At 38.3% G+C, this 12,597-nt stretch overlaps 1 protein-coding gene across 2 annotated transcripts in view; it reads left to right on the top strand.

Annotated features, from left to right (window-relative positions):
• Positions 1-12,597, top strand: part of arfgef1 (ARF guanine nucleotide exchange factor 1) — a 65,981-nt gene that overhangs the window by 30,938 nt on the left and 22,446 nt on the right. For both annotated transcript variants that reach the window (XM_042510128.2, XM_042510129.2), the window contains 7 exons: positions 1,495-1,620; positions 4,203-4,450; positions 4,917-5,050; positions 8,964-9,198; positions 10,867-10,966; positions 12,030-12,169; positions 12,298-12,406. In XM_042510128.2, the coding sequence (XP_042366062.2) occupies positions 1,495-1,620; positions 4,203-4,450; positions 4,917-5,050; positions 8,964-9,198; positions 10,867-10,966; positions 12,030-12,169; positions 12,298-12,406 (1,092 nt within the window). The remainder of the gene's footprint in view (positions 1-1,494; positions 1,621-4,202; positions 4,451-4,916; positions 5,051-8,963; positions 9,199-10,866; positions 10,967-12,029; positions 12,170-12,297; positions 12,407-12,597) is intronic.

Raw genomic sequence — 12,597 nt, forward strand, 5'->3', positions numbered from 1 at the left:
TTTCATACATGACTAAATGATTTCGCTTTCTATTTGTTTAAAGCGCAAACATCCTCAAATGCTATGCAACAAGTTAAAGCTAAAACATAAGTAAATTATAACTAATATCCAGCCGTCTTTGTTTGCTAATGTGCTAAGCTAGCTAACATTACAAAGTCCTACCTTCGGTGGAGGAAACAGGAGTTTGGGTTAATCTTCGACGTAGTCAGCCGCCAGTCAAAGCTTCCACACTGTTTATCTGTTATCCGGCATCCCCAGTCTTGTGTTTTTGGCTCAGAAAAAGCAAAAAATACAACACTCTCCTCCAACCTTTGAGGTCATCTGCTAGCAGACCTGCAGGGCCCATTAGCACACCTGGTTCATTAGCTTGACAGGTCTCCTCGTGCTTGGTGACGGTTGCTAAGGAAAGATTTGACAGTGTTCTAAGGTGGAGCTTAAATTAACCACTAACACTGTTACTAACACTGTAAATACTGAATTTCACAATCACATTTTCAAGTCCTGGAAAAGTCATGGAACGAATATAAATTAAAATAAAAAGTGTGCGTAAAAGTGTGTGTTTACAATAATGTAATATAATACAATGGCTGATGATGTCCTGGTTATGTTAAGAAAACATGCCTCAGAAAATGTAGGCGATTTTTTTCCTTTTAATTTTTGGCAATGTTGAATGTAGATTTTTAAAAAAAAATAAATAAAAAATTTAGTGCTTTCTTTTTATTTTTTATTTATTTTTTAGCGATTTTTGCAGAAAAGTTGTTCTCATTTTTTAAGAAAGCATGTTTGGAAGGCATGTTTTCTTTAAACAGTTTAAGTAATTTTTTTTTCTTTTTTAAAACTTTGGGTCATTTTTTTCCTTGACATTTTCTGACTTTTTTTCTTTTCTTTTTTTTTTAAATGCATGTTTTTGTTTTAAAAAAAATGCCAAAATGAAACCATTTATCACTACCAGAAACTGTAAAAGCAGAAATTATTGAGGGATTTTCTAGTTTCCAATGGTCCTTGATCACATTTGTGTGATGCTGAAGTTATATTTAAATAGAGTTTGAATCTTATAATTTTGAAAAAAGCCAGGCAAATGGGACAACTCCTTTTGTCCACCAAAATGTGTGAGAACCCTGTATATTTACATGCTGAGCAGGTGTTTTTGCTGATAAAAAGTCACATGTTAAATATGCCTGATAAAAGCCTTACTATTGACATTTTGTGCAACTAAATTCAAAGAAAAGAAAAACAGCTTGAACCAGTGTTTACTGTTGCAAACATTTGATACCACATCCAGCACCACAATGGCTCATTCACTGTGAAAGCTGGTGTTGAATATAAAGAGCTAGATTAAAAATAGTTTGTCAATCACGTTGTAGCTTTATGGATGCTGGCCCAGAAAGCACTATGCTTATAGCATATCGGATGTGTTGATTGCCCTCAGCACATTTTTTAGTCAACAAAGAGGGTGAGTGTGTTTTCTTAAAAATGTGCGTTTGTGTTATTTAGATGCAGCAGCCCAGCAGCATCCAGAGGCCGGCGAAGAGGAGGACGAGGAGACCCCAAACTATGAGGAGAAAGCCCAGGAAATCGTCCAGAGTATTCTACAGGAGGTGGTCAATACTGTTGCAGGAGGTGAGCTGTCTTCTGTCTGCTGAAAAAATATAAAATAAAATTATTTTAAGGCAGTGGCTAATTAGTCACAGATAGTGTTATAAAATCATACTTATCTTTATTTATAAGTACATTTTTATCCCTAATGTAAGAGTCATTGAGCTACTTTCAATGGGAAATAAAAGCATGAGCATAAAATAAGGGATTACTTGTACAACCCCTCTTAGAGTCAAGGAGTGTATTTGTCATGGTGCATTAGCAGCTCATTCAACAGCAAGTTCAAGTACTCAACGACCCCCTCTGCTCTGTGTTCAAGGCATCTCCTATAAACCCTTTTTTAGTTTGCTTACTCTTTGTTTGTGATGAAACAAAAGATTATTTGAATTTGCACGTCCCCATCATACCTGTGCACACTTCCACCTGCTTCTGTGAGTTGATTTTTTTTAAATGCAAAAACGATCTCTTGCAGATTAAGAGATCCAGCAGAATGCAGCTCAACTGTGCAATCAGCCACACATTTGATTTATTCTCCCATTATATTCACTCTCTGTTTTTTAAGAGCCCTGACACACCAAATCGGGCTGTTTGTGAGAGTCTGCAACCCTAGTTTTTGCACTGTGTCCCACTCTATTAAAACTATTTAGCCATTGTCAGCTGTTTTGGGCCGATTAAGTTGTTGAATCACTGTCGAAGGCGTTGGAGCCCATCGGTAAGTGAGATCACTCTGATTAGCTCAGTGCAAGAGAAGAGAAATGGAAGTGAGAAAAGAAAACACACGGCTTAAGTCAAAAGGGTGTGAGATTGAAACAAACTTGTTATATTAGGTAATTTTTTTTAACCATTGAGCTCTTCAACAGAAACCTTTTCATAACTGTTTGTGTTATTAGTTGCCAGTGCTCTGTAAATATCCTTTGTTCTTTCTCTCTCTATTTGTTGTGTTATTTATGTACTAACTGGCTGACTAGCACCTCAGATCTGTCCTGTCAGTCTTCCAGTTTCACCTTTTTAATGATGAGTACAGACTACCTCTGCCAGGTGGTATGAAGAGTTATTTCCTCTCACGCTGGCGCAGAATGTATGTGCTGGTTTGTCATTGACTGTAGTCTTTGTGGTGTATTCAAGCGCAACTCTTTGGCCAAGACACAGTCATCATGAGGCAACGTCGGGCTTCATCAGCGCTATTTCTTCAGTGTGTCTAGACCTCTAAATCCATATAGAAAAAGGAAAAAGGTGCACTCTCTATATAAGCTGTACCTCAGGTGACAAGTTGACTGTGCTTCAAGGCCGGTGCCCATTTGATAGATAACAAGCGGCTCTCTGGGTACAAAATGTGTCTAAAAGGAGAGGCAAAAGTCTCTAAACCTGGCCCTCTGCTAAAAAAATATATCCTGGTATGCTCCACCATAATTTTAGGGCATGTCAAGCTCCCTGAAGATCCCTTAGATGCTGACAAAAGGAAGCCAAAGCACCCTGTCTTTGTGTGTGAAAGTTGAAAGAAGCTTTTATTTTTTCCATGACTGCCAAAAAATCTTCATTAACTTGTACACACAAAAGAATAGTGCTTTGGCTTCCTTTTTCAAATACACTTTTACCCTTGAGCAGCAATTTGACAAACAGGCTTTAATGGTCGGGAGGAACACTGAACAGAAATGCACTCTAGTATCCTCTTTTAACCTGAAAGTTTGCTGTTGAACCTGTTGTTTGTTAATGTGCCCCCGTCGTTTTTCGCTCTTTGTACTTGACTAGAACGCCATGTCGACTCCACATTAAGATCTGTTTAATGTTGCTGGACAAAAAGCATGTAGTCCTGGTAGAGGATGTTTTAAGGTGTTTTATAAAGGACCTAATGTGCTTTTCTGTATTTTCTGTCAATGTTTAAAAGCTGGATTTTTATAATAAATGTGGTCAGTTTCAAATAATGAGGTAAACATATTTAAAAGTATTCCCTGTGAGCACAAAACCTCAGCCTTCAGACTGTTCTGAATGCTCTGTTTACAATATTTTTTTCTACTTTAAGACAAGCTGACATCAGCTCATGACGAATTTCTTTATGTAGCTTTCTGCAATAGACGACATACTGCCAGATTTTACATTGCATAGCCTAAATTGCTAATCTAGGTTGCAGATGTAATCTAGGATGCCGATGTTGTTTAATTTGCCCTGATTTTGGATTTTGGATTTCTGCTGGAACATGATGGGTTGTTCAGATTTTAGTGTAGAAGCTTTTAGAGGTGATTTTTAAGGGTAGAAATTGCCACTTTACTCTGTTACAGTCATTCCAACGGCTGCAATAACAGTGCAGAGACGCCAAGAAAACCTGGATATGTTGACCAATCAGAGCAGACTGCTTTTTCAGGAGGGGGGCTTAAAGAAACTGGCACTAAAACAGAGCATTTCAGACAGAGGGTGAATATAGGAGCACAGACAGTATGAGGAAAATACAGTGTTTTGGGACATTAAAGCATGTAACCATGAAAACAGACACCCAAAAATGCGAGTATGAACCTGAAAATCAGCATAATACGTCCCCTTTATGTATCATCATATTTAGACTTGAGATCAGTGTGTCAATCTAACTCCATCCTGCTCCATCATCTTTACAGGGCACTGCTTGGACCCCACAAACCTCTGCTCTGACACCAAGGAATCTGGCGTCGAGGGTGAGCAAACAGAGTCGGAGCCGGCTGAAGCGGTGACAGAGGGCACCCAGAGCTCCCTGGAGGACGAGGGCACCCTGGGTAGCGACAGCGAGCACGTCCATGCCAATGGCATCCCCGGCACGCCTATTTCTGCCAGCTTCACCCCCTCGCTGCCTGATGACAGGCTGTCTCTCTCGTCCAATGACACTCAGGTGAAGGACGGACCAGAGCTGCGACATTGTTGTTATACCTTTAAGTAAATAACATCTTTTGGTTAAAGTGAGCAGCATAAAATGTTTTGAAATTATTTAATTTTTGTTTATGGTGTAACATCATGCCCCCGCTGAAAAGCTGCACTGGCTGAGAGTCAGATGAAAATTAACAATCTAATGAACATAATGAAAGAGACTGTCAACACTTGTACAGTGAGGACTTCTATATCCAGTTTCTTCAATAAGGGTGAATATATTTCCTGGAATGTCTTATGTAATCACCCTCTTTTTAAGCCGTATAGGAAGCCTGCAATTATGGCTGATTACACTCCTCAGTGATCAAGGTTAAACATATCTAATAGACAGGGAGGATTTTAATAATACACTTTTTATGTTCTGTAGGCTGACATTCAGGGAAAGATGTTGCTATCTGCACACTAATTTCACTGTCTTTGTTTCTCCGTAGGAGTCAGGAGCAGCGCCGGGCCAGCCGCCAGGTGCAAAATTCTCCCACATCCTCCAGAAAGATGCCTTTCTTGTCTTTCGCTCACTCTGCAAGCTGTCAATGAAACCGCTGTCAGATGGACCACCTGATCCCAAGTGAGAATTCAGTCCATGTAGTGTGAAACTGTGGGATTGCAGTATTATGTGCTTGGTCATTTTTGTTTAATATTCCCTTCTGAGAAAGAAAGATGTATACTTTAAGTCAATGAAATAATTTTGGAAAGAAGGGTAGAAACCGTCAGTAGTCTGACTTAGAAATAACCTTAAGACACAAAATACTCTGAAAAGATAACTTTTTGTTCAATGACTGATTTACTCACTGACATTTTAAGAGCATATGGGATGTCTGCAGGTCCCTTAAAAGTATTACAATGTCTTAAATTCAATTTAATAAATATTGGGCCTCAAAAGTCAATACATAGTCTTAATCTGGTTTTAGATTATATTGAAAATGTCTTAAAAGGCATTAAATTTAAGTGTCTGATACCTGTAGACACCTTAGCATAGCAGGACTATTAACAAACAAAAGAGAAAAAGGATCAAATGGACACAGCACATCGTAGATGAAAACAACATGCATATTTAAATTAAATAAAAAGTAGTTTACGAGGTGTTTTTTTTCTCTAAAACGTCCAGATGTTTATAGAACCATGAAAAAAAATCAGCACATGGTCCCATATCTTACATACCTCCTCTATCTTCACTATGAAATTACAGATATAATGTGTGTGCCTTTTCTGTCAGCCACAACTCATATGTGGATACAGAGTCCATTTTCCAAACTCAAAGGATTATTTTTTTTGCATAATTCCAAACAAAACAGCCATTTATTTTTTCATACTTATTGGCAAAAAATAATGAGCCTTTTGCTCCAGGGATGGCCATGAGCGGATCAGCTTTCCAAAAGCCTCCGAAAACAATCAAAGATGCTTTTCCAGTATGTGTATGTTAAAGTTTACTGCTTGACCAAAAGGAATATGTTAAATCATAGACTTTGATTACAAAGCTGTGTGACTTTTAAATGGCTGATGAAATTTTAGATTTGTAGTTCAACACTTAGTCAGGTCCCTGTAAAAACTCCCTCTGTTGGCTCAGTTATTATTCAATGCGAGTGTGTTGGGAGTAAGAATAGAAATGAGTCATGGATTAAAATGAGGATTGCTCCAGAGATTATGGTAGTGTTTTGATGAATGGTGATGAGGGAGACAATGAGGCATCGCCCAGCATTTTTCTGAATCACTTCCTGGTTTCATGAATACCATTTTAACTGTTCTCCTTTTCAGAGCACCAGAAAGGGGAAAATAATCAGATTCTGCCATCATGCAATATTACTTCTGACCATGCTCTGATTTGCCAAAATGAAAGCATCTGATTGGCTCGTCCTTAGAGCAGTAGCTTTTGTGCAACAGGATTTCCTGCATCTGGTTTCTCTGCATAACTCAATTAACATAGTGTCTGTGGGATGACTTTGATATGTGTTTGTTTGCTTTTTTTTATTTATTGAATCTTTTAAAACCAAATCTAGGTCAGTTGGAAAAATGTAACCTTGGTCCATTCTTGAATAATGTTGCAAAATGAATGTGGTGGAGATGAAGGAAAGCAATGCGTGTGTCTGATGAAGGCCACGTCAATTACCTCAGCACTGATGTGCCGTGTCACTGCCAGACAGAAACCTTTTTACCTTCTAACAAGGCACACACACACACACACACACACACACACACACACACACACACACACACACACACACACACACACAGAGCACAGAGCACAAAAGCTGAGAAGCTGCGATATTGCTACATTAACTATCAAGTACTTCAGAGAGTACACGCGTGGTCTCAAGAGGTATCATCTTGTGCCTGTTATGGGACAGCTATGATGATTTATGGGACAAAATGTACAACGAAATGTTTTTTTAGATTATTTTTCTGGGTCAAGCGTGAAGGGGGGGAGGGGTGAGGTTAGAATCGAACCTGCAGCCGCTGCGGCGAGGACATAACCTCTGATCTATTCACTGAGCCACCAGGCGCCCAGTTCTCCTGTACTATTTGCACATATTTTGGTGCAAAATCGACCCCTTTCTATTAGGACTGCAACAATAAGTCGATCGAAAGAAAACAAATTATTAATTATTTTCAGTTCAAAGGTTCAGTCATTTTTCAATCAAAAATGTCCACTATTTGTTGCTTTTAGCTTCTTAAATGTGACAATTCACTGCTAATCTTCTGTCATATATCACAGAAAGTGACGTACAACAGAGTAAAGGTGTGATAATCTTTGTGTTTTGGACTTTTGGTTGGACAAAAGAGGCAATTTGAAAATGTCACTTCGAGTTCTAAGAATTTGCGATGAGCATTTTTCACAATTTTTTGACAAATTATAGACGAAACAATAATCGATCAATTAAGCGCTTGGCAGGTTAATCGATAATGATAACAATGGTTAGTTGCAGCAATACTTTAGATACTAACGAGCTTCAATAGCAAAAAGTCCAAATCATTAAGAGCATCGCTAGAAGCCACACATGGTTACTCTGAAATTATTAGCGTCTTCAAAGAGTTGGTGGTGACTGAAGCGCGCTGACAGACGGGATAATTCCTGCTTGAAGTTTTGAGGAATGCCTCTGCGTGACGGTCAGGACCGAGAGCTCGTGCTTACTCTCTGACATTATTTTGCCTTCTGTATTCTTGACACAAAAGCAACATTTTTACTTTGCCACGTGGATAATAGCAATCACATGCAAAAAATGGCAATTAGCGCTCAACTGCAGAACTTTATGGGTTTGTTAACGTTGTAATATTAGAAGCATGACATATTTCATGAATTGGACATGGAGATGGGGCAGGTAGCGGTTGTAAGTGATGTGCATTTTGTGGTGCTATTAGAGGCCCCGAATGTCATCCCTTCTGTTCTGTAGAACTTTGGGTAATGTAGTCTTTTATACAAACCTTAGGATTTACATTCATCTGTGCATTTTTTTACCATTACTTAATGTATAAGAAACAATAATCTACATATAGTATTTTTCTTTGAACAGATTCTCATTAACTCATGATTTATATATTACTTTTTTTCTCTTTTGTTTTTCTTGCTCTGTTGACAGTTTACAGTGAGGATGCTTTTGTATCATTTTGACAGAAGGAGTCAGTTTTGGGAGAAAAAAAATGTCCATATTTTTGGGCACTTGCAGAAGCAGTCGAGACACATTTCTGTTGTGCCACATAAATCCTACTTTGTCTGCTCGCCAGAGATGGAAGACATTGCAGTCGAGCAGCCAATCTCAGCATATAAAGTAGCTGAAAGTATGTTTTTTGAGCTCCAGTTTTTCTGTCCTGCTGCTGCAGAAAAAACAGTTCAGACAAGCTGAGGCTCCACACACAGAGGGGCTTTGATTTAGTTGCCCTAGCATTTCTTTGATGGCTGCTGAAGATTTTAACTCTCAGATGGAGAAACGCAGTGTGATGTGGTCTCGTGGTGCATTACGCTGCCGTTTCTTTGAGGTGTAACTTTTCTTGAAGGACAGATAATTTGCCTATAAGTGCTCAGTTTAGTGAGACTTCTTTGTTTTTTCCCGCTGAGCGTATTGTGCATCTGAAATGTTAATGCTCATCCGATTGGACAATGTGTTCTCAGAGTCTTGAGCAGATGGCTGAAATAAGTCCCTCAAGTTGTTTTATGCAGGCGCCAGCTTCATTCCCAAAGGGTTAGGGTACACAATGCAGTGTAAGAGCTAAAGATACAGACATGGACCTGCACTACATGCAGAGAAATACACACAGTCAGTCTTTCCTCCCTTACCGCATTCTAATTTCATCAATATATCATCACGTCCTTCCCTACTGAAATATTCAGACTGGCCTCATGATAATACCAGTAATGTGTCTCATACTTTCTCCTGTCTTTACACGAATAGTTTTAATAATTTGACCGACAAAGCCATGCTATATGCTGTCTTCACATCCATGGAAGCACTACTTTAGCCTCTACCTCTTCTCTCCCCCCGCCTCAGGTCCCATGAGCTGCGATCGAAGGTCTTGTCCCTTCAGCTGCTCCTCTCCATCCTGCAGAACGCTGGGCCCATTTTCAAGACGAACGAGATGTTCATTAACGCCATCAAGCAGTACCTGTGTGTAGCCCTGTCTAAGAACGGCGTCTCCTCCGTGCCTGAGGTCTTCGAACTCTCGCTCTCCATCTTCCTCACTCTGCTGTCCCACTTCAAGACGCATCTCAAGATGCAAATTGAGGTAACATATTCGCTACAGCGTCTTATTAACCCATTCAGAACCAATATTTTCTGAACACAAGCCAAAAATATCACAGTGGTGTCTTTCTATTCTAAATGCACTCATAAATCATAAAAAAATCTTTTGAGTAGGAAACTATTTTTTCCATTCATTCCAATGGATTAAGAATCTCCTCATAGTAAAAATGACAATAAATGGTCTTAACAGACATTTTTTTTCAATATTAAAACATGAGTTATTTTATTTTTATGAATGGTTAACTCATTCAACTCAACTCAAAATGATGCTTAAAAATTTGCGTATTATATTTTGCATTGTATTTGTCATCACAACTCAAAAAATCCTGGCTTTCTGAAGTATCTCCAAAAAAAAGAATGTTTAAAACCTAAATGTTAAAACCTTAATTTTCTGTGTAAATAATAGGATGCATTATAAGCTGCCTGTATTGTCAAAAAAACTAATCAGAACTACTTTTTTAAAAAAATCTTGCATAAAAGCTGAAGTCTTTATGTGATTTTAATTTTTTTTTTTACATGTATAACTGATATAACATTTCCTGTTTAAAACTATTTACTACTACTACTATATACTGTAACACAATTATGTACTTAAACAATATGATTTATAGACTGAAATGTGCCATGTAGGTTGAGTCAGATGAAAGTAATTGTAGATGTAGACTTCCGAGAGAAGTTATGTCCTATCGAATGGACAGAGATCTGGCTTTGTTTCAGATTTCTCAGACTGGAAGCATGAGGGTAAAGAAAACAACAATTTCTCTGCTGGCAGCAAGAAAAAGCCATAAAGTGATGAAATCATAAAAGATACATTTTTCATGTTTTTTTACACTTAACACTTGATGTAGTGCTTGTAACCTACTACTACAGACTATAAGTCGACACTTTCCGCAGCTGCTTCACAGTAATCAGATATCTTCACTGGAAAGCTTTTAAAGTGATGCACTGAAGGTCGTCCCCACTACCAAAACACTCTCTTCCTTTCTGACGACCATTACCTGCTGTCATTCTCCCACAGTGCAGAAGTCTCTGTGTGTTCAGTCTTTTCTTTTCATTTTTTTCCCAGCTCTATTTCAATTCATATATATGCAGGAAAAACTGGATGAACCAGTTGGCTGATTGCAGTCACTATATTTATATATCCACCCACCACTTCTTGATGAGAAGCAACAGTTTTGCTCCTTCTCTGACAGCTGACAGTCTTTCAGGGAAATTAATAACATTGAAGGATTGAAAATATATTAATTGCGACATGTTAAACATGCAGCACTTTTTAAATTGAGTTTGTGCCTGTGTGTGGTGGAGTCAGAAGAACACCACATACCCTGATACTGACAGTCTGACTCCATTTCTCAGTGCAGGCGGCAGCTGACGTAAATAATGTATGGGAGATGTGATTTCTCTCAGAGCAGTGTGACATTCTTCCACTTTGGGGCAGTTGAGAGCTGAACTATGACCTTCATTCTGCTGCCCACAGTTTATTGTTCTGTCTGAGTTGGTTCAAAGTTTTTAACGCATGCCATGACCACCTGCTGTATTTTCTGTGTCCACTGCGGGAAAACTCATGCGGGCACCCAGAGAATAATTTGTGTACTTGGTGTCGGTCATACAGGCAGCTGATGGTGTTTCCTCCTCTCATGACTGTCTGCAGGTGTTCTTCAAGGAGATTTTCCTGTACATTCTTGAGACGTCCACAAGTTCCTACGACCACAAGTGGATGGTCATACAAACCCTCACTAGAATATGCGCAGGTTTGTTTTGAAAAATATGTGTAAGTTAAATGTTTTCGTGTATATACACATATATATATATATGTGTGTGTTTTTAAAGGTTTCAGTTAATTTTAAGAGGACCTGTTGTGCTCATTATCAGTTTCATTTTGGTATTTTACTAGACCATATTAATATGCTTTAAGGCTGAAAAAACATTAGATTTTTCTCATACTGTCTGTGCTGGAACACCTGTGTTGTGTATCACCCTGTTTGACACTCAAAGCCTAAAGTTTATTGTCACAGGAATTACTTATTCATGCATTTACTTAATTTTACCTTATTTTAAACTCTGGATATGGTTAATGTGAGCATACCACATTGTGACATTATATATACAGTATAAATAAATATATATAAATATATATATATATATATATATATATATAATGTCGGTTGAAGAAGATAAGAAGATAATCAGAGCCCTGATGATATACAGTCCAACAGCACAACCTCCAGTGTGATATTGTTACTTCACAACAGTTCAACAACCGCTGGAAGTTACAGCTGTCGCCTGGCAATACAAAAGTTTCCTGCAAACTAACTAACTACTTTGTGTTAGTTAGGGCTACATGTTATACGCAGAGCAGCTGTGTATTATCATGTACAATTATCTGTGTGTTTCCAGTGAAATAAGAGTCTGTTAACTGCAGCAGACTGTTATATATTGTGTGCCGAGGTGAGTAGGAAGAATCCTTACCGGCTCATAACTGCTGTCTCCACCACCTCCAGCTGCCTCACCCACCTTAGAAAACACTGGCACCTGTCGCCAGTGAAGGGAGAGGGCAGGTCAACCTCAGAGTCCCTGCTGGGCGACAGACAAAAAAAAATAAGAAAGCACAATAGGTCCTCTTTCATGTTTATAAAGTACCTTGAATTATTTAAGCTTGTTTCAGACCCTATAAAGTCTGTGTACACAGCCTGTATTTGTTTCATGTATAGACAATAAGGAAAACAATAAAAAGTTATCTTCAATGATTATGATAAACCTATTATTATAATTTTTTTTACAGATTCTCACTGACAAACTATCTTTTTTTTTCAGATGCCCAGAGTGTGGTGGACATCTACGTGAACTATGATTGTGACTTGAATGCTGCTAACATATTTGAGCGGTTGGTCAATGACCTCTCGAAAATTGCACAGGGTCGCGGGGGCCACGAGCTTGGCACAACACCCCTACAGGTGATAGTTTTCTGTCCTTTTTTTTTTTTTTTAAAAAAAAAGCTTTATTTGTTCCATAGAGGTTACATAATAAACATTTATTATTAAGTTATTTATAATAGCTTAACATTTTTTGTATCCCTTTCTAGGAGCTGACCCTGAGAAAGAAAGGCCTTGAATGTCTTGTGTCCATCCTGAAATGTATGGTAGAATGGAGTAAAGACCAATACGTCAACCCCAACTCCCAGACCAGCCTTGGTAAGACTCGCTGAATACTAATGTCATTTATCAAGACTTTCTGGCAGCTATCAAACCCGAACTAAATATGAAAATTACCTTCCTGTTAATTCTGATTCTGCACACTGAGTAAATATTTAGTATATAGACTCTTAAGTGACAGAATTAATGTATGCAGAGGGGGTAGTTATATTGCGTACAGTGATGCATAT

Source organism: Plectropomus leopardus, chromosome 21 (assembly GCF_026936395.1).
Source record: "Plectropomus leopardus strain MGB_pleo_1.0 chromosome 21, ASM2693639v1, whole genome shotgun sequence".
NCBI lineage: Eukaryota > Metazoa > Chordata > Actinopteri > Perciformes > Serranidae > Plectropomus > Plectropomus leopardus.